The sequence below is a fragment of the Gekko japonicus genome, unplaced genomic scaffold, assembly GCF_001447785.1.
Source record: "Gekko japonicus isolate JY-2015 unplaced genomic scaffold, Gekko_japonicus_V1.1 scaffold83, whole genome shotgun sequence".
Lineage (NCBI taxonomy): Eukaryota > Metazoa > Chordata > Lepidosauria > Squamata > Gekkonidae > Gekko > Gekko japonicus.
Window position 1 is genome coordinate 296783 of NW_015168655.1, and position 22032 is coordinate 318814.

Sequence of the window (22032 nt, forward strand, 5' to 3'; positions counted from 1 at the left end):
TGTGTGGGGGGAGATCCTCCTCGCCTCAGCCTGGTACACTAACGATGTCTCCTGTCTGGGTTGTTATCTGGTTACGCTTTTCTGACCTTGGGGTTCCAGCTGCTCCTGACCTGCTCGGAACAAACGGCTCCTATTTTGCCCGCTTTCTTTTCTCCTGCGCTTGCGCACAATGCACAGTGCTTATTGGCTTCTGCTTGTAATGGGTGGTGTTTTGAAACTACTATAACTTTGGGTGCCCTGCTGATTTGGCCATTCCTGACAAAAGAAGTTCACATGTCATAGTTATGAACTACCAATAAACAGAATACTTCTTATGAAGCGCTGTGTGGTGTGGTCTGACTATCAAACCTGACACTACTGGACTCTTACTCTTTCTACTGCTATTACAAACCACAACATTCAAAAACCAGTGGGGGAACACTGAGTCAACATCTTCATTGAGTTATCTACCACTACTACAAGTGGGTGGCTGCTGATCTTACCAATTTACAAAGAACCACCTTTAGAAGGCTCTTTTCAGATTACCAGAAATGTGGGTTCTAGGCCATGAAGGGCCTTGTACATGGTAACCAGCACTTTGAATGGAGCCCAGTAACTGATGGAGTGACTGCAGGAATATGAACACATATGAAGCTGCCTTATACGGAATCAGATCCTTGGTCTGTCAAATTCTGTACCCTTAACTCAGACTAGCAGCAGCTCTCCAGGGTCTTAGGTTGAGGTATTTCATATCACTTACTGCCTGGTCCTTTTAACTGGAGATGCCACAGCAAAATATAGTGCCCTGAACAATCTTTGGATATTGTAAAAAGGTGCCCAAATAACAACAGCCAGTAACACCACAAGACTGGGGTAGGGATGAGGTGGCACACTCCGCAACAGCTTTAATCTGAACAGCAAGTTCTAAAGGGAGAGTGCAGGAAATTGATCACAGAGAAGGTTCAAGATTGTAAAATGTTTTCCATAATATTTCAGCACCAGCCAAAAGGTATAGTAAGCCATCATACCATCTACATATTGATGCATGGAGACTTTCTGCAAACTTACTCTTCCCAAGACCCATTGCAATCAGGCTTTGCATGGTGGGGAGGGGGAAGGATTAAAAAAACCCTTCCTGTAGCCATTTATTATCAGGCTATAAAACATGATCAAGTAATGCACCCAAACAGAGAGGAAAATTACATTCTGCATCAGTAATTCATGGTCTGCATGTGGGAACTGATCCCAGCTCAGGATATTTCCAGAGTCTACACTTTATTTCTATTTGCAGCTTAACATTGCAGGATCAATGTCTCTTGTAAACATATTTCCATCTCCTACAATGGGATCCAGCCAAAAGTCTAAGTCCTGCATGTATTTGGGTGATGAATTGCTGTAATTAATGCAGCCATTGATTGCTTCCCCAACTTTCCCCTAAAGACTATTTCCATATTTAATTCATAGAAAAAGCAAACAAAATTGGAATCCAGACTTCAGGGCCACCTTTTAAGACCAACAAAGTTGTATTCAAGGCTGGAGTGCACACTTCCTCAGATATTAGTTCCTTGGCTGACCCACTCATACTGAGAACAAGAACACAGAGTGGATCGCCCAACCCCTGCCAGGGCAGCTTCTCCCAGTGGCGGCAAGAGGGGCCGTGGCTGCATCCTCATCCAGAGTCTCCAGTGCCACCTTAAGACCGACCAACAAAGTTTTGTGCAAGGTTGAAGTGCACACAGGGGCCCATGGCTGCATCCTTCCCTCCTCCCACAGCTCCTCCAAAGGCTGAGGCATAGATAGGGGCAAGAATCCACACACACCCTGCCCAGCCATCTGCTTCTCCCGGGAGCAAACAAGTCTGAGTATGCAAGGCAAGAAAGTTGGAGTTTAGAGACTCCAGTGCCACCTTAAGACTGACCAACAAAGTTTTGTGCAAGGCTGGAGTGCACACAGGAGCCCGTGGATGCATACTTCCTTCCTCCCATGGTTCCTCCGAAGGCTTAGGCATGGCACCGGGGATGGGAGGTGAAAATCCCCCCCCCCAGCCAGCCGCTTCTCTGGAGATCTTACCTTCTCCAAAGCCCCATGGTGCACAGCAACCTTGAGAGTTCTCAAAGTAAGACTCTGCATTCAGAGGTGTGGTGTCCTAGGCGGCTGCAGCTCCTCTACCCACAGCTCCCACCACCAGCTCACTCTCCGGTGGTCTAATGAGGGCTGCTAGGAGTGGGGGGGTGCTTCTTTAAGCAGGAAAGTTCAGGGCCATCCACTGCACTTACAAAACACATGGAGGAAACAGACCGAGGAGGTCAGTCCTCCAGCAGTGGTGATGCTCTAGCACCAGTCTCTATGGTGCCATAGAGACTAGTAGTGGAAAATGCTAGAGTGGCACCGATGGTCGCTATTCCCCCCCCCGTTCCTGATACTTCCAAATCGTTTTTTTCCCCTCAAATTGGGGGTTCCTTCGCCCCCCAGTGGGGGTTTGGCAAGCCTACTTGTTGCCCTGGGGGAGGCTCAGTCTCCCTTGGAAAATTTCAGGGAGGGCGTCAGCTCCTCAGCCCCCATGTAGTCTACACCTATGAATGCAGATGATCATAACAGACAAGGCAGCTCAAATAAATATGTATAATGCATACATGTCATCAAGAAATTAAGCATTTATGTCGCATACAAGACATTTTGTTCCATTTTGTAGCTGGAAGACAATGAGGTACAACAAGAGGTGACTAACCGAAGCCTACATGGTTAATTCATGGTGAAGAATTCTTAAGTACAACACACCTTATTCATCAATACCTTTCCTATTTTATACCTGCTAGCCTGACAGTTGTTACATCTGTGCTATAGAATTCTAAAACAGAGAGTTGATACACATTAAGAAAATCTTTGTGTCCTGCATGTGGTTGTCATGAAGACTTTTGAGTAGACATTCATGGGAAACTCTGTGCCTAGAACTTAATTTCCAGGTGCACACAGACCTCGTGGGGGAGTGTGGGATAGAAATGTAATAAAATAAATAAATAAATTTGATCAAGACTGTGGGCCACAGGGAGTAGTAGCCTTAACCCCCCCCATACAGTTTTCAATATGTGACACAGAGGGAAGGCCTTTAAACCCCCCCCCCCCAATCTGAATTTGGCCGTCAAGCACCTGGGAATTAAGTTCTGAGCATGGAACCTGTGGCACACATCTGATTGAAAGTTCCCTTAGAGGCTGTGTGGGGGTACAAGGACTTTCTAACATGAAACAGCCCACAGTCATCCCTTTGTACAGTTTCCCTCCCCATCTCATCTACCCACAGTTTATTAGTCCCATTTTACAGATGAGGAGCACAGCATTTCAGTAATCTCTCTATATTATAAAGCTGATTTGGGGTGGCCCCTGGCCTATGGGGTCGCGAGAAAAAAATGCTCTCTCAGCCATTGGTCTGCCAGCTGCCACTCCAGGCTACTGGCGTGCCATTGGCTGGGGGGGGGGAATGAGCCCAGCCGCCTTGGTCCACGCACGGCTGGAACGGGCATCGAGCAGCCGGTAGGGAGACGGACTAAACTGGGCAAATTGGACAGCCGGCCCTTCACTTGCTCACCTTTCCCCCCAAGCCTACTCAGGCCTCCCCTCACCCGGCGCCGTGCCCGGCTGCACAGATGCCTCCAGCAGCCCCAACCCACCTTTCCCCCCTCAACCTCCATTCACTTCCCTGGCTAGCCTACGAGCAGGCGGGGGCTGCAGGGAGCTGCACGCCGATTCCCTGCCCCGCCCCTGCACCCCCACCATCCCTGGCCTCCCGGCGTGCCCTCACAGAGATCGGTGACGGGGGCCCCAGGGAGGCCGCAGGCCCTGCTGGCTGGGTGGGTTCGAATGCTGCCACTGTTCCCTGCACCAGCCCCAGCCTTGCCAGCGCCCCCCACTAAACTTGGGAAGGGGGGAGATGCCCGCGGGAAAGCCGAGCTAGCCTGTGGGAGAAGAGGCGGTTTACACCTCCTCCCCTTACCTCTCATAGTTGGCTTCCTCGCCCTCCCCGCGGCCATGGGGAAGCTGAGCAGGCCCGTGGGAGGAGAGGTGGCTTAAACCCCCTCCCCTTCCCTCTCAGAGCTGGGTTCCTTGTGGGCGGGGGCCACCAGCGGCGGGTGGGAGAGATGAGGACCGCAGCCACATGGCCAATCTAGCGGCCGTTGCATTTACAGCTGCAACGGGCCTTCTTCCTAGTAAGCAATATGTCCAACTTCAAAAAATCCTGAAGCATGGCATGTCCTCTTCCTAATTCATTATAATTAACCTCATTTTACAGGTGGAGAACACTGAGGTCAAGAAATGCAATTAATCATTTTGGCTTAATTCTATACCACACTGCACTGATACTTTTACTTTTTGGTTTTATGGAGTAACTCTGTCCAGTACTTACTATATGGAATTGTATATTACGGAAGAAGGCATTGAGACAGGGTTTAATTTCCGTCTGTATTGCTAGGTTTATCCCCAGAATCTTTTTTGGTACCAGGGATCAGACAAGGCATACATGCAGTAAAGGTGAAAGAGAGCTCTCCCCCCCACCCCCAATCCCAGGACCAACAAATGTAGATTGACAAATGGACAGCCATACCTCCACAAGTATTCTAAAAACACACAATCTTTTGTCCTCTCATACAAGAGTCAACCATAGCAATAACTCTCAGTTAACACATAACATGTATACAACTAGAAAAGTTTAATTCTGGGTATAAGCTTTTTTGTGCATGCAAACTTCATCAGATATTTGTATACAAGATACCTTGTATCTGATGAAGTGTGCATACACAAAAAAGCCTATATACAGAACTGAACTGGACTCAAACTTTGTTCTGTTGCTTTAGACCAACATGGCTACCCACCTGAATCTATGTATACAACCAGTCACAGTTTCCATTTTGTGAGTGGTGCACACAAAATCACTTTCTTTCAGTGACACCCCCCCCCGATACAATGAGCAGACTCTAGTACTGGTGGGGGAAGAAAGAAAACTGTGACTTTCCCAGGTAATTAAGATACTTGGATCATATGGTAGCGATGGCAGATTTTAATTAAAAAAAATAGATTAGTTGCTAAGTTTTAAAGCTTTTATTATGATAATAGCTGTAGCAAGGTAGATAGGTTAAGTGTTAACTTTCTTTGGATTTCTGGCATTCTTCTTAGGTAAGCATTGGCATGCTTCACAGATTAGTATCCCCCCCCCCCCAATAGCTCGCACTTTTCAGTTTTGAGCTAGATTTAAAAGTATACTTTGTGACACTTTATTACTTCCAACATAAATGGGCATTCTGAGGAGAGAATCACCTGAAGTTATTCAAGATACCAGTTCATTGTAAGCTAGTCAAGAACATTGTCCAATTTTGGTTTGGATTCTAATTACTGTAGTGTCTGTCCAAATAACAAAAGGAGTAGTAATATATTTTAGCAATTGTAGGTATATCTTCAGTAGCCTTTAAGTGTCAAGAAGTGGCCTTGGCCACGTTCCAAATGCTTGGAAAAAGTGAGCCCCCCTTAGCTGAAGGGAGGGGACTGATATGTGAGAAGAGAGGGAAGCTGAGATGCTGGAAAAGACAGGGAGAGAAGGAAGCAGACTCTATTGTGAGTTGATTGACGCATCTTGGGGGTGCAGGATCTGTTTCTCTTTGGATTAGTGGATCTGCTGTTTTGTAGGTGTGCCTCTGAGCATCCACCTGTGTTCTATCTGTAAATAAAGCAAATGCTACTGAAATCCCTTAGTCTCTAGTGTTTTCTCTTCGAAAGGGCCCCAACCTGGATAAAAGCTGCCCCTGTGACTTTTTACTATTATAAATGAGAGCCACGTGCACTTAGGGAGAAAGTTTGAGTCCAGTGGCACCTTTAATACCAACAAAGTTTTATCCAAGGTATGAGCTTTGGTGTGCATGCACACTTCTCTCATACCTTGAATAAAACTTTGTTGGTCTTAAAGGTGCCTCTGGACTCAAACTGTGTTCTACTGCTTCAGACCAACATGGCTACCCACCTAGATTGCATTTAGGAAGACATACAAAAAGCCCCTGCCATAAAATACCATATGTTCACCCTAGAGAGGGTGATGGATGTTTAAGAGTGGCCAGAGTTTGACTGATCTGGGGTGTCACATGAAGCCAAGATTGATGGTATTTTACATCTTCAGTTTAGGGCACTAAAACCCATTAATGCACAACCTCAAAGGGTTGGCTAACAGGGTGTAGTGGGCTACAGAAGGACAAAATGTGGATTGGCTATTACACCTTCCACATGATTGGGAAGGAGAGGATTAAATGCATTTTGTCAGTCTGAGAACGGAGGGTGAGTGGACATGGGAATGAGGGAGTGAGTATGGTGGCAGAGAAGCAGCTAAGGAGGAAGGAGAGATATGCCAAGAGCATCTCTGCAACAGTTCCTGTCAGTTCCATGCCCATCCCTCCAAAGGGTGTGTGTGCCAGGTATTATGTCCAGTTTGAGTTATTCTCTGCTTACTTTGTTTTCTTGGATGCTGTTCCTGTTCCTGTATGGTATAGCTTTCTGGACTCTGTAGAATGAATTTTGTAAAATAAATTGTAGTTAATCTCAGAGTGAGACTTCACATGCCCTTATCCACATTCCCACAGGGCAGCAGATCTGCTACCACACATCAGATTCCTTAACAGTGAGAGGGCTTCTAATGTCCTGGCCCCACTGTTGGACCTCCTGATGGCACTGGTATTTCTGGCCACTGTGTGACACACAGTGTTGGACTGGATGGGCCTTTGGCCTGATCCAACATTGGCGTCTCTTATGTTTTTATGTTCTTAATTGGGAGGGTTCATTTATGTTACAGGCCCAGGTTCCCTTTTTGGTGCTTGCCTGACACCAGAGGAATATGAGAGGGGATGTTTATGGGTGGTGGCAGACTTTTGGAAAGCTCCAGGTGCTCAGCTGGTGTCCTGGAGAAGAACAAAGGGGAAAACCACCACAGTTCCCTCCAGACACCTCTCTCCCTTTCTCTCAAGGCTGCTGTCACAGAGGAGAGACAGGTAGAAGGAAGGGGAGAGAGACTTGAAGGGACTGTGACACCATTTGGAGAAGCGAGGCAGTAACATAACATAATGTTGTTATTATGGGCTCCCACATTTCCTGAGCAGTGAGAAATTCCAAGAGCAGTGTTATACAAGTATTATGGTATTTTTGCAATATTTGCTTTATTCATAAATAGGTGGAGGCAAAAATGAAAGAGAAAATGGAAGACATTCCCACAGGGCAGCAGATCTGCTACCACACATCAGATTCCTTAAGTGGGAGGTTCCCCCCCCCCAGATACTTATTTAACTGTCAGCTGATACCCAGTGTTCTGTCTACTACCTAAAGTAAATAAAACAATGTTCCCAATTTCCATACATTGTTTCTTCACTTACATACATACTTTCTGTGTCCCCTGCCTTTATCTGGCTGGGTGACCACTTCTGAGCTCTGTTGGAGTATGTTAATCGACAGTTATTTGGACACCATCTCCTATCAGTATGCTCTTGTTGAGGATATACCTAAAACCATTAAGGGACTCATTTTCTTTTGAAAGAAGCCCATCAGATACTACGTTAGACCAAACCATAATGATAGACTCATTTACAGTGAGTGGACTGCTAGCTCACAGCAGTGTAGAGTTTTATGAGATGGGCAGATATTAGTGTGGAATATAAAGCGTGGCTGGAATAAGAAAGTATCTAGAGTACATAGATCCACACATGAGCGGTTTTTAGAAAGGGCATTATAATTGGTCATGAAATTCAAAGCAGTGCAATAATCGGTATCTTTGAACAAACTGTGACTAGCACAGAAAATTGGGTGAAAGGTATTTCTACTTATTTTTTTAAATAATTGGCTGAGGAAAAGAAGCTACACTGATGCACTCCTCATTCTGTGTACGGGCAGACAGTCATGTCAACAGCATTTAAACATGATGAGGCTGTGCATGCAGCTTATGTGAATAAGCATAAAAATTGAGCTAATTTCATTGAGATGGAGAAAAATTTTACATAATTTATATAAGTATTTAGGAAGGTTATTTTAAAGCAATTTCTAGAACTGAATTTTTGGTTAAAAACAAGTAAGAAATAATGGGTTGAATCCCACAGAAAATTTCTGCTAACAGAAAGGGGTTTGATTTTCACTGATTTTCTCTCCCTATTGCAAACCTCCAACTGCCCTTTTGTGCTTTTCCTTTGGGGGAGGTCATTCTCTTGGGGCAGAGTTTGGGGGAGGCATTTTCGGCTGCAACAGAGGTAAGGAAGTCCAGCTGTACGGGCGAAAATATCTTCTGTCAGCAGAGATTTACTGTGGGATCTAAGTGAATCCTTTTCAGTTGCTTATACAAGACTAGCATCCACTACATTTGTCAGTGCTTGGCTTTCAGCACAGTTTTATAAATCCCAGTCTTTATTGTTGATTTAGTGACTTTGGTGTTCAGTACTATTTGCAACCAAGATAGCTTTCTAAAAGCTGAACTTGCTAGATTGAAGACAGCACTGCTTTTCTACAAGCTTTGCAAGATCACCATTAATTTGCAATATAAATTGAGATTTCTGGTATATTTGATATATTTGAGCTGTTGGATAGCTAACATCTAGGTATAGAATCATAGAATGTTAGAGTTGGAAGGGACCTTGCCGGTCATCTAGTCCAACCCTCTGCACTCTGCAGGAGCATAGCCAAAAGGTACTACAAGTCACATCCATTATTTGCATTTCATGCATTATAAGAAATAGGCTGGTTTGCCAAAAACGTTGAAGCACCCTGAGGATTTTTTGCTGTGTACCTGAAGGGATCTTCTGGTGGGCTGCAAGAAGACATGGATTGACTAGAGGTGTTCCTGCACAAAATGATGTACAAGCAGGCTTCCGGTTTTGCTCCCGCGAATGGCGGACGCATCCTCGGGTCGCTCCCGAGGGCGTCTCGCCCGCCCGCGGTGGAGGAGAGAATCCGCGCAAGCGGAGACCTGAACGAGCACCTCAGGAAGAGAGGAGCTCGGATCCGGGGCGCTTTAGGGCGTACTAGGGGGGAGTCTCTCTTTCGGCCGAGAGGTTGGAGACCGAGGCTCCCGCCATGCCCTGCCCCAATGGACCTTGCTGCGTGAGCGACCCCGTTTTACGGGGTTTAGCGGAGCCACCAGACGTCACCGAGTGATAAAGCGACCATCCGAAAAAATGGAAAAAGAAAAGATCGGCTTAACTGTGAGTTGTCAAAATGCAGAGAAAAAGAACTAAAAGCGCTTCCCCCCCCCAGCGAAAAAGACGAGGAGGCTGATCCTCTAACTTCATAAACGAGAAAGTAAAGGAGGGGGGGGAATGGACTGAGCGAATAGTAGTGATTTCCTTTGATGTATTTGAAATGAAGCATGAAAAAGTTTTGTTTCTCTGGAACGCGCTTTAAGAACTTTATTAAAAGTAAACAAAAAGACAAGATGTTGCAGCTGGGTAAAGACAAGCGGAGAAGAAGGGAGGAACTTCCGATCTGGGCGTTTGCTTATGGGTGAGAGCCGGCTGCTTACTGCCTGGACTGTTTATTGCTGTGAATCTGACGGGGAATTGTGAAAGGAGAAAAGTTGAACTGTGACAGCGAGAAGGTGCCTGGCAAGCGCTTTTAAAAGTCAACAGTTGCGGAGGAGGTTTCAGCGGAAAGATTGGGAGCGTATAAAAGCGAAATCGAATTAAAATACCATTCTCAAAGCTGGAACTCTCCTGAAATGGCAAGAAAGAAAGAGGATTTATAGCATACGAACTGAAAATGTTAATAGCGACCCGAAGGAGGATGGGGAAAAAAAGCCGGAAGGAGAAGAAAACAGACGAAGCTCCTCCACGTCAACGGGAGTGAAAAAGAAACCAGCACGCATAGAAGCGGTTCTGAAGGCGCCCGGAAGAAGCTTTTTAACAGAAATTCAAAGGAACATTACTAACATACTAACATAGATAATACCTATAACCGGACTGAAAAAAGAAGTTTGACTGCTCACAGAAGAAGCCTAAGAAGAATGATTGGACAGTACTAACAGTTTAATTTACCAGTTAATATATCAGCTTTCTCTTTCTCCCACTATATACCCTCCCAATTTTTCTATTTTAAGCGAAATACCTCTCCTTTTTAGGAGAGTCAATAAAACCTTTATACATTAAAAAAAAATGATGTACAAGCAGATAGAAATTTTTTAATGATCATATGGACAAGGAAAAGACTGTGCATTGGAATTCAGCAGTGCTTTTAGTTATTTTTTTTTCATGGTGGGAAGTGCCAGAAAGCTACAGTCAGCCCTGCAGGGTTTTAAAGGCAGAGGTTGTTTCCCAATGCCTGCTCCCATCCAAGTAACCAGGGCCGACCTTGCTTATTTTCCAAGATCTGATGAGATCAGGTGGCCATCCAGGTCAGGGAATTCCCCCTATAGGCTAGCAATTTAAAAGTGGTGGAGGATAAAGGCAGATGAAATTATGCTTGAACAATAGGTAGTTGGTTCAGTTCTCCGTTACTGTGAGTTAATTCACCTACTTGCTTAGTTGGTTGGTTGTTTTCTCCAGTATAATGGATTCATCAGATACCTCAGGTTGAGACACAGAGCTGAACATGTTATTCTGTAGAAATCTGTACCACGTTGTTTTTCAGTCTTTTAAAATTTGTATGCCCTCAAGTATTTGTAGAAGGATGGGATATAAATATAGTAAATATATCTGTGACTATGTTTCCCTCGGCACATTAGTAACAATTCTTTATGAGTAAGGTAATCAGCAGGCAGTACATGTTTCATGCTCTTTCATAAACTAATGTAAGAAAATACTGTGTTTGCCATGATTTACATGTATGCTGTTATTTAAATTCTAATTGTTTATAGTTGAGAATCTTTTGCCCTTCAGCAGAAATCACACCTGATTACACATTTGATTAAAAAAAGGCAGAGGGTAGGTTTCTTCTTCTGCCTACATTATGTTACCTAAATGACTTAAACCTATGTTACCTAAATTCCCCTTACAATATCTGCATCTTTCATGTAATAAGAATATATGTTACAATACTCCCCTTTGATGGGTATTATGGCAAATGATACCATTCACTTTGGCAGCAAGAGTCTTTTGTGCCTTTCCTGATGAGACATCGTGAAGAAGTGAGGAGGTGTATAATAATGATTTGAGTGGTGATAAATCTGAACTAACATTTCAGTTCTACAAAACACTTGTGTTCATGATGCCATGGATTCCTTAGCTTCTGTGTGAGCTTGGAACAACTACTTAACTGCTGCAGTCTTATTTTTAAGTGTGTGTGGGAGAGTAGCTGCTCAGTACCTGTATGCTGAAATGTAATTTTAGAATCGAGAAATTAATAGTTGTAATCATGAACTATTGAGAACTGCAGTCACCATTTCCAGCCTACTTCTTAAACCTACAGTTGTTACAATGGCTTGGATCTTAAGCAGTGCAAGCAAAGCCATTGTAGATGGAGACAGCCTCTTTGCCTCCTTCTCACTGCAGTCTTCTGGGCCACTCTCTCCATTGTGCTGTGTGTCAGTAGATCAGGAAGACTAGTATGGGAAGCAATCTGGGACAAGCCATCCCTTGCTTCATAGATAGAAAACCATTCTGTCCTAGGACTGGTTGTTGCACCAGTTGAATGACGCCTTAGTATCCAAAACCAATGTATGATGTTTGGCTATTTAATGGCGTTACAATAACAGTGCAAAAGGTTATTTACACTTATAAGAAAGAACTGGCTGTTCTGACAAAGCTTTAAAAATGTTTAACAGTTAAAGGTAAAGGTTCCCTTGCTCGAAAGCCAGTCGAATCTGACTCTAGAGTTGCGGCGCTCATGTCCGTTTCAAAGCTGAAGAGCCAGCGCTGTCCAAAGACGTTTCCGTGGTCATGTGGCCGGCATGACTAAACACCAAGGCTCACGGAACGCTGTTACCTTCCCACCGAAGTGGTGCCTATTTATCTACTTGTAATTTCTTGCTTTTGAACTGCTAGATTGGTAGGAGTTTAACAGTTAATATTGCAAAAAAGACAAGCAAAAATTGAACAGTGGCTAGTCTCTTCAGCCATGGGAACTGTTAAAGTACAAACTTCCAAGTGTCAGCCACATATTACTGTTGTTTTCCTTCTGCATATTATTATTCTTTTCCTCCTGTATCTTTGAATCATGGACAAAGACTTTGGGGTGGTGCAGTTTGAGGAAGATGGTGTGGAATTCAGCCATGGCATCTCTTCAAAATAGCTAACCATGCTTTACGTAGCCAGTCACTACTCCTTTGCCTGAATGTATCTGATAACGTTGAATGAAAAACCTGACTCCTGTTGTGCACATAGCACAACTAGTAGTGATCTCACCATTGACTCTGCCCACAGTGTACAGGTTGGGAACAAGCCAAAGACACTTATAAACTAAATCAGTTGGGAAGTGCAGAGGTCAGATGTGCATTAACTGTATACAGTCTCCTTTTAATAGAACCCTGCAGATGTTCTTTAAATGTTCTATGTGCATGTTTTATCGTACTGATTGCAGCAAAAGCAAAAATCAAGCCATTAGAGATAATGATATTTTGTCTGTAGGACTGTACTGCATTGACAAACCTCACTAAAGCCTAAGGGACTGTTGAACAAATACATGGATGGCATTGGTTTGGAGACTTGGTTTAAACCTTTTAAACACATAAAGAAGACTGTTTTGTAAATTGCAGTTTGTGTTTGACTTACTCAGAAATGATAAAATTGTCCAGTATTGATGAAAACTCTGATGTACAAAAGAAAAGGGATATAGTACTGTGAGATAAGGTTCTTTTCACTTCATGTTTGTCTAGTGTTGAGCAAAAAGTACCATATGAAAAATATTGGTATGATCTCTCCCTGGAGCGGGAGAACAGTGTTTTATGCCATGACTTTTGTTCTGACAATTCATGTAAACATGCTGGCAGTCTCAGTCCTCTAACGCAGGCTACTTGGTATAGTATGCTAGGAGTGCAAGATTTCTCAAGGAGGGAACTGTTAAGGCATCAGTGACCTTTTACAATTAAGAGAGCCAAACTACATCAAAGTTCAGAGCAAGAGATCCACAAAGAGCCAGTATAAACTACACAGCTTACCATTACTGAATTCAATTGTCATTTTGATTGATCATCCAGCAAACTATGATCAACGTAATTTTTTCCCCTGTCTAGCTGCCCTGCTTGAAGCTGGCAAGCAGGTCTTCCTGGTACCTCCAGGGACTCATCCCCACAAGGTAAACAGTGGTTTCACTGTACATTTGAAATCTCAACCATGGTTTATTTGCTCTGGTTAATTAACCATGATTAGACATTATGTCTGCATTGGACTTCGGCTTTGCAGTAGAATCATTGAAGCATTTTGAAAAGAATGTATGCTCTTCTTATAGCTGGCTTGAATATCTAAGCATCATCACATGCAGCGTAGGTAGCTTAAATATATATTAATATGAAATAACTGTTATTTTTAATATTTCCATTGTAGAGAACTTAATGAGACCTCTTGTCAACTATGGAATTGCATGGTAAGCAAACTGATCTATTGTACATGTTTACTTTGTTTACTAATTCTGTCATGTTGGGGAATTGGGAAAATTTATATTTGCTTTACCCCTTCTAGTATGTCTATGGGTTTCTTGGTAGAAGAAACTGCACCTATTGTCTGGAGAGGCCTCATGGTGATGTCAGCCATACAGAAACTACTGAGGCAGGTAAGCGATTATGGAAATACATGGTTTTTTACAAAAATAGGCTATCATATGTTTTTATTTTACCTTTTCTGCATAGACCTCAGTGCACTTGGACACAGTGCTCCCTAATTTTATCTTCACAGCAGTTCTGTGAAGCAAGTTAGGTTGAGAGAGAGAGTGACAGACCTGTGTGGGAACTTTTGCAATGTTTCAGATATGGAACCTAAGACTTACCAGTTCTAGTTGGACACTCTAGCCACCACAAAACACCAGCTTATAAAAGCATGTTAAAGAAAGACTGGACACATAGCAAGAAATTATTGAGAGCAATAATTTACATTTTTTTTAATTCAAAATTTTTATTGAAGTTGAAGATGTTATACATATGATATAGTAAGCATGAATTTCATTTAAGACACTGTAATACAAAGCATAAAGAGTAACAAATATATTACAACAATAACTAGAAACAAGGTAAGTATCAACTAAAGTCAAAGTTTACAATTAGTATAAATCTTTCTGAAAATATGAGTGTACTTTGGAGTAGTTAGAAGTTGAAGTTACATTTTTAAGCAGTATCTGCACCCTTCAGCTGCTGCAGTTGGAAGTTACAGTAGAGCCTTGTGCCATCTCCTCACAAATAACATCTGAAAATAGATGATTTAACTTCATTATGTAGCAGTTTCCCCCACTATGAGTAGTGATCAGTAGAGTGATGAACAGGGAGACTAACTGAATAATGACATAAGAACATAAGAGAAGCCATGTTGGATCAGGCCAGTGGCCTATCTAATCCAACAGTCTGTGTCACACAGTGACCTAAAACCAGGTGCCATCAGGAGGTCCACCAGCAGGACCAGACTCCAGCAGCCCCCCCACTGTTGCCCCCCAAGCACCAAGAATACAGTGCATCACTGCCCCAGATGTAGTGTTCCATCTATACCTTATGGCTAATAGCCACTGATGGACCTCTGCTCCATATGTTTATCTAATTCCCTTTTGAAGCTGTCTATGCTTGAAGCCACCACAACTTCCTGTGGCAGTGAATTCCATGTGTTAATTACTTTTTTGGTGAATAAGTGCTGCCTTTTATCTGTTTTAAACCTACTGCTCATTAATCTCATTGAGTGCCCATGAGTTCATGTATTATGAGAAAGAGAGAAAAGTACTTCCTTCTCTAACTTCTCTATCCCATACGTAAATTTGTAAACCTCTATCATGTCACCCCATAGTCATTGTTTCTCCAAGCTAAAGAGCCCTAACCTCTTTAACCTTTCTTCCATCCCTTTAATCGTTTTTCTGCACTTTTCCCAATGCTGTATCCAGGGCTTTTTTTGTAGAAAAAGCCCAGCAGGAACTCATTAGCATAACAGGCCACACCCAACATCAGAAACTCATCAGCCTATTACACCACACCCATGACAGTGCAGCTCATTAGCATATTAGGACACCCCCCCATGCCTTCCCTTGGCTTGCCCGGGCGCCCTGATCCTTCCAGGCCCCCCCCGGCCTGCCCGCCTCAGAGTCACGGGGGGTGTTGCTCTCCAGGCTTTCCCTCTGCAGCCACGCACACAGAGGTTTTGGCTGTAGTGGGCGTGGCCAACTCTGAAGCCAGCCGGAACTCCGTTCCTGTGCGTTCCTACCCAACAATAGCCCTGGCTGTATCTTTTTTGAGGTGCAGTGACCAGAACTGCACGCAGTATTCCTAGTGAGGCTGTACTATCAATTTATACAGGGGCAGTATGATGCAGGCTGATTTGTTTTCAAGTCCCTTCCTAATAATTCCCAGCATAGCATTGGCCTTTTTTATTGTAGTCACACACTGGGTCAACATTTCCAGTGAGTTATCTACTATGACTCCAAGATCTCTCTCCTGGTGAGTCTCCGTCAGTTCGGACCACATCAATGTGTATTTATAGTTAGGATTTTTGGCTCCAGTGTGCATTACTTTGCACTTGCCCACGTTAAACCTCACTTGCCACCAATGTTCCCTCTAAGCTGTGGAGCCCTGTGTTAGCAAATATTCTACTTTGTGAGCTACTGGCATTAAAGTTCTGAGCGAGCAGTTTGGCTACTGCATAAATGAGTCTGCTCTGGAGCCATCCTTCCTGAGCAAAGACGAAAATATGTGAGCTGGAGGCTAAAAAACTGTGAGTTAGCTCACACTAACTCAGCTTAGAGGGAACATTGCTTGCCACGTTGCCATCCATTTGCCCAGCCTCGCCAGATCCCTCTGGAGTGCCTCGCAGCCCTCCCTAGTTTTCACCACCCTGAATAACTTAGTGTCATCCACAAACTTAGCCACTTCACTGCTTACTCCCAACTCCAAATAATTAATGAACAAGTTGAAAAGCACTGGATCCAGTACTGAGACATGCAGTACCCCACTGCTTACCACCCTCCACTGTGAAAATTGCTCATTTATACTCTCTGTTTCTTGTTACTTAACCAGTTTTTAATTCGCAAGAGGACTTGCCCCCTTATTCCATGACTACTGAATTTCCTTAGGATCCTTTGATGAGGAACTTTATCAAAAGCTTTCTGGAAGTCTAGGTAAACAACATCTATTGAGTCACCCTTGTCCTCATGTTTGTTCACCCCCTCAGAGAACTCTTAACAGGTTAGTGAGACAAGATCTTCCCTGACAGAATTCATGCTGATTCTTCCTCAGTAGCTTTTGTTCATCAATGTCCCTACTGATTCTATAATAACAGATTCCACCAGCTTACCCGGTATCAAAGTTAGACTGACCAGCCTATAATTTTCTGGATCTCCTCTGGAACCTTTTTTAAAGATGGGGGTGACATTAGCTACCCTTCCAGTCTTCAGGAATGGAGGCAAATTTTAATGAAAGATTACATATTTTTATCAGGAGATCCACAAGTTCACATTTGAGTTCTTTCAGAACTCTTGAATGTACCCCATCAGGGCCTGGTGATTTGTCAGTTTTTAAGTTGTCCATCAGTTGTAGGACCTCTGAACTCGTCACCTGACACCCCTCCCAAAATCAGCGGTTCTGGAATGGGCAAGCACCTCCCGTCTTCCACAGTGAAGACAGAGGCAAAAAATGCATTCAGCTTCTCTGCCATTTCCTTATCATCCTTTAGTAACCCTTTTACCCCTTGGTCATCCACGGGCCCCACTGCCACCCTGGTTGGTTTTCTGCCACTAATATATTTGAAGAAATTTTTATTGTTGGTCTTGATGTTTTTTGCAATATGTTCCTCATAGTCCTTTTTTGCCTGTCTGATCACCGACTTGCATTTATTTGCCACAATCTGTGTTCCCTTTTATTTACCTCACTCGGACTAGCCTTCCACCACTTAAAGGAATCTTTCTTACCCTTTACTGCTTCTGTTACTTTGGTCGTTAACCATGCAGGCCTTTTTTTACACCTATTTGTACCTTTCCTAACCTGCGGAATACATTTTATCTGAGCTTCTAGGATCATAGTTTTAAACAGTCTCCAAGCTTCCCAAAGAGATTTGACCCTCCTTACTTTTCCTTTCAGTTTCTTCTTCACAAGCCCCCTCATTTGAGAGAAGTTACCCCTTCTAAAGTAAAATGTGGTCGTGTTGGTCTTTTTGGGCAACTCCCTATTTACATAAATGTTGAACTTAATAGCATTATGGTCACTGTTCCCAATCAGTGCTATCACATTTACATCTCTCACCAGGTCTTGAGCATTACTTAGGACCAAGTCCAGGATCGCCTCCTGCCTGGTAGGTTGTGTGATCATCTGCTCCATGGCACAGTCATTGAGAGTATCTAGAAACCCAATCTCTTTCTTCTGACTTGAACACATATTGACCCAAACAATTATGACACAATTATTTCGTCTAGCTGCTTTCCTTAATTGTTTTGCTATTTTTAAATCATCCTCTAACCTTTGATCTGATGGGCAATAACAAACTCCCAGAGTTAAGCGTCCCTTTGGGCACACTATTTCCACCCATAGCATTTATTTTAGTTTTATTTATTTTTAGTTCCAGCCTTAATTCCTTCCAAATGCCTAAAACTAAGAATCTAGGCTTTTGCTTTAGTGTATGTATGTGCATGTGTGTGCATTGTCAGTGGTTGGATTTATGTAATTTTTGGAATGAGCCTAAGGAATCCTATGATTAATGTGGTTCTTCTCATCACACACAGCAAGGAAATGAAATGCTTCTATTGTAAACTGTAGTTTGTTGTAAAATTTAAATTGGAAACTCTGGCATGTTCTACTTGTCTTCCAAACCAGTAATCAGCTGTAGTTTGGAACAGAGTTCTGAAAGGGGGGGATTTTTTTCCAATTTTTCCAATGGGAAGCTCTGAAAGAACTCATATGAAATATTTATTTTTTCTGAATGGGTGAAATAATTAAGCAAAATGAAGATTTTTATGGAAGATGATCTGCTGTGTTAGAATATAACAAGTGGGAGCATGTAAGGACTTGCGAGAGGCATCTCACTTCCTCCTCTCCCACTATTTCCTCTTTCCTGAAAGCCCTCATAGCCTCTCCCCTTTTCCTGCTTCCTTCTCTCCTTCTAGGGTTGCCAAACCAGAATCACAACAGATCCTGGAGATCTCCTGCAATCACAACAGATCCCCCTACTAAAGAGATCAGTTCCCCTTAGGGATCATGATTGGGAAGTCCCTGGAGATTTGGGAGTGGTACCTTAGGAGGACAGAGACTTCAATGGGGTACAGTGCCACAGAGTCCGCCCTCCAAAGCAGCCATTTTTCCAGGGGAACTGATCTCTGTCATCTGGAAAGCAGTCGTACTTCTGGGTGATCTCCATCCCTCACCTGGAGGTTGACAAACCTAGTTCCCATGGAGGAAATGGATGCTTTGGAGTGTGGCATCTATGGTATTATAACCCTCTGAGGTACCTCCTCTCCTCAAACCTCTCCCAGGCTCCCCCCCCAAAAAAAAATTTATAGGAATTTCCTAACCTTTTGCCTTTCCCTGGGCAATACTGATATCCTCTCCCTGCCTCATTCTCTCCTTTTTAGCCATTCACCAACCTACCTTTTATCTGCCTCCCATCTTCAGCTATATTCTTTATTTACTTCATTTATATCCTACTTTTCTCTACAGTGGGAACCAAAGCAGCTTACATTATTCTCTCTTTCTCCTTTTTATCCACACAAGAATTCTGTGAGGTAGGTTAGGCTGAAGGTATGTGACTGGTCTAGGGTTGCCAAGTGCGTTCTCCTTGGCGGCGGGGGCTCCTGGCTGGCGTCCCGCATGCACGTCAGCCGGATGTGACGTGCTGACGCCGGGAACGCTGGGGGCGGGGCCACAGCCATCTGAGGGGAAAACTCTATGTTTTCCCCTCAGATGGCTTTGGCCCCGCCCCCAGTGTGCCCGGCGTCAGCACGTCACATCCGGCTGACGTGCACGCCGGTGTGGGGTTTCCCCCGGGGCCCAATTCCGCGGTGGCGGAAATCGGGCCTCCAAAGCGGGGGGAAATCCGTCCCCCAGGGGGACTTGGCAGCCCTAGACTGGTCCAAAATCATCCAGTCAGCTTCCAGAGCAAGATGGCAATGTGAACCTGGGTCTCGCAGACCCTATTCTGAAGCTCTAACTGCTACACCACACTGGCTTTCATAGGGTGGCTGCTGTTCAACAGTAGCAAGCAGTCAGGCCTACTTGAGTCATGTAAGTCAGGTGGCATCAAGTCAACCAGAGGTTGCTTGCAGGCCTCAGGTTGTCAACCTCCAGGTAAGTCCTTAGGGTTGCCAGGTCGCTTACTTGGTGTGGAGGGGGAGAGTAGGTCCTGGTCCGAGACATTCGTGTGCGTCACAATGATGTCACCCGGAAGTGACATCATCACACTAGGCACATCGCCAGTGGATGCTCTAGCATTCAACTTGAAAACTCTGTGATACCATAGAGTTTTCAGGCTGAATACTAGAGTGCTCCCTGGTGCTGTGCCCAGCACGATGAAGTCACCTCCAGGTGACATTATTGTGCTGGGTACGTCAGCCCAATCCAGGACTTTGGGGGCGGGGATGAAATACAAGAAATACAATAGATAGGCTGTAGATTTAAAGCAATATCTAACATTTACTCTTTGACACTCCCAAAAGCAAATTTCACAATTTCAATGGACTGAAAAACATGATTTTCAAATGTCCATAAAGCAAAGCAAATACATCCACTTCTTAAGACTTAAGATAAACAATATAAAGTACGTTGCAATCAGCAAGTAGATCCAGTCTTTAGGACTTGGAACAGAGAATAAGAAATGGGCTGCAGTTGAGGGGTCAGGGTTTTCGCACAGCCATGAGCGCCAGCTATCCTGAGGGAAACTTCGGAGGGAACCAGCTACTAGATGGTTCGATTAGTCTTTTGTCCCTATACCCAGGTCGGACAACCCTAACCCAGGGTACTTTAATCCATTGGGGAGGCCACCTGATCAGAAACACCTTAGCAAAGCTGCTGGACCAGCCTCCCCAGTGGTTTTAGACACACTCCCACCCCTCCCTCCTCCACCCGACAGGCAGTTGTCTGTCAGGTGCAGGAGTGGGGCAGAGCAGTTAAAGCCATTGGGGAGGCTGCCCAAGCAGCATCGCCTTAGGAATCCTGCTGGTCCAGCCTCCCTGGTGCCTTCAGACATGCTAGCCCTCCTACATCTGACAGATAACTGCCTGTCAAGGGCTGGAAAGGGCATGGAGTACTTAAAGCAGTCGGGGAGGCTTGCTCAGCAGGATTGCCTTAGCCCAGCCTCCCTGATTCCTTTAAACATAGTCCCCCTCTTACACGAGACAGGCGGGTGTTTGTCAGGTGTAGGAGCAGGGCCAGGGTACTTTAATCAGGGAGGCTGCCCCAGCAGGATCACCTTAGAGATGCTGCTGGCCCAGCCTCCTCAATGGCTTTAGCCACACTCCCACCCACTATGGAAATATACTCAAAGTTTGTAGAAAAGTGGTTTCCTGTATAAGATTATTTAATTTCTCACAATGTAGGTTCTAGAAAATTCATTCATATGAACTTGCTTAATATCTGATTGCTCGGATGTTGTTTTGAATACGTAGTTATGTCTCACTTCTTTACAACATAAATCAGAAGCATTTTTGTAAGTATGCCCTGCACCCCCCAAAAAAAATTCAGTGCCCAGGCCAAACCTTAAATACCATAGCGAAGCATGGGTATCAAGCTAGTAGATGTATAAAACCATGGGGGACAAGGAACGTTGGGAACCCCATAAGCCAAAGGCTAAGGGGCAGACCAGCAGTCTCCCAGCACCACCTTTAGAAATCTATCCTTGAAGTAAGACTGGAATCACCACAGGACAGCACCTCCCAGTCATGAAAGAGGATCCAGAAGGATACCATGAAAGATGGTATCAAAAGTATCTGAAATGCCCAGGAGAATTAGCAGGATTGCACTCCGCCAGGATGACCAAGTCCATTTCATTCCCATAACCAGGCCTGAAACCAGATTGGAATGGATCTAAACAATCTGCTTCATTCAGGAATCTCTGAAGTTGGCCAGCCACCGCTTGTTCAGTCATCTTGCTCCAGAATGGTACATTTGAGACTGGACAGTAGTTATTCATCTCTCCTGGGTCCAGAGTTGATTTCTTTAGTAGTGGGCACACCACTGCCCACATCAAGGCAGGAGCAACCACCCTATCCCTCAGGGAGGCATTTACTGTCTCCTGGACCCAGTCTGCCAGTCCCCTTGCCCTCAGCAGCCAGGAGAGGCAAGGATCATACGAACAGGTGGTAAATCTCAAGCTTCCAAGAATCCTGTCCACATGAACACACCAAATACAATTTTATAAATTATATATTTTATATTAAAGCAGTAAAATAAATTTAGGTTTGATGAGAAAGTACTGAAATATTTCAATTTTGTACTCCGTGTGTATTTCCTCTATGGCTTCAAAATTTTACATCTCTAGTTTTGAATCCTGTTTGGAGGGCAGACAGAAAACCATACTTCATGATTTGGAGAGAGCAGAAAACTACTGTGTTTTGAAAAAAAGTGTTTAATGTCCCAGTCATGGACAAATGGAAGAAAGATGAGATGAGAGGGAACAACAGACATTGTTCTCTTACAGCAGATGTCTGACTTCCCACTCAAGCTGTTCTTAAGAATCCCCTATCCCCTATGAGCAGCAGTTTGGGCTACAGGAGGAGAAGGTAAGAAAGTTTCACTGTACCAGTGCAAACCCCTTTCTGATGAATCAAGTTTATGGTTGGTCACTACTCACTATATGTGCAACAAACCAGAAATATTCATAAATATAATACTGACCATAATCTTTGGTTTCTGATAATATTTAGAGTAGAATGTATATGTTCTTTTTATAAAGTGATTCTTCCTGTGCTCGGGGCTCTGAAGGCCTTTATGTTTGTATACTTACAAGGTCACTG

General features: G+C 44.0%; 1 protein-coding gene across 1 annotated transcript in view; it reads left to right on the forward strand.

Annotated features, from left to right (window-relative positions):
- Positions 1–22032, forward strand: part of NUBPL (nucleotide binding protein-like) — a 120870-nt gene that overhangs the window by 32897 nt on the left and 65941 nt on the right. Inside the window, exons 5-6 of the mRNA XM_015415189.1 lie at positions 13458–13497; positions 13593–13683. Of these exons, the coding sequence (XP_015270675.1) occupies positions 13458–13497; positions 13593–13683 (131 nt within the window). The remainder of the gene's footprint in view (positions 1–13457; positions 13498–13592; positions 13684–22032) is intronic.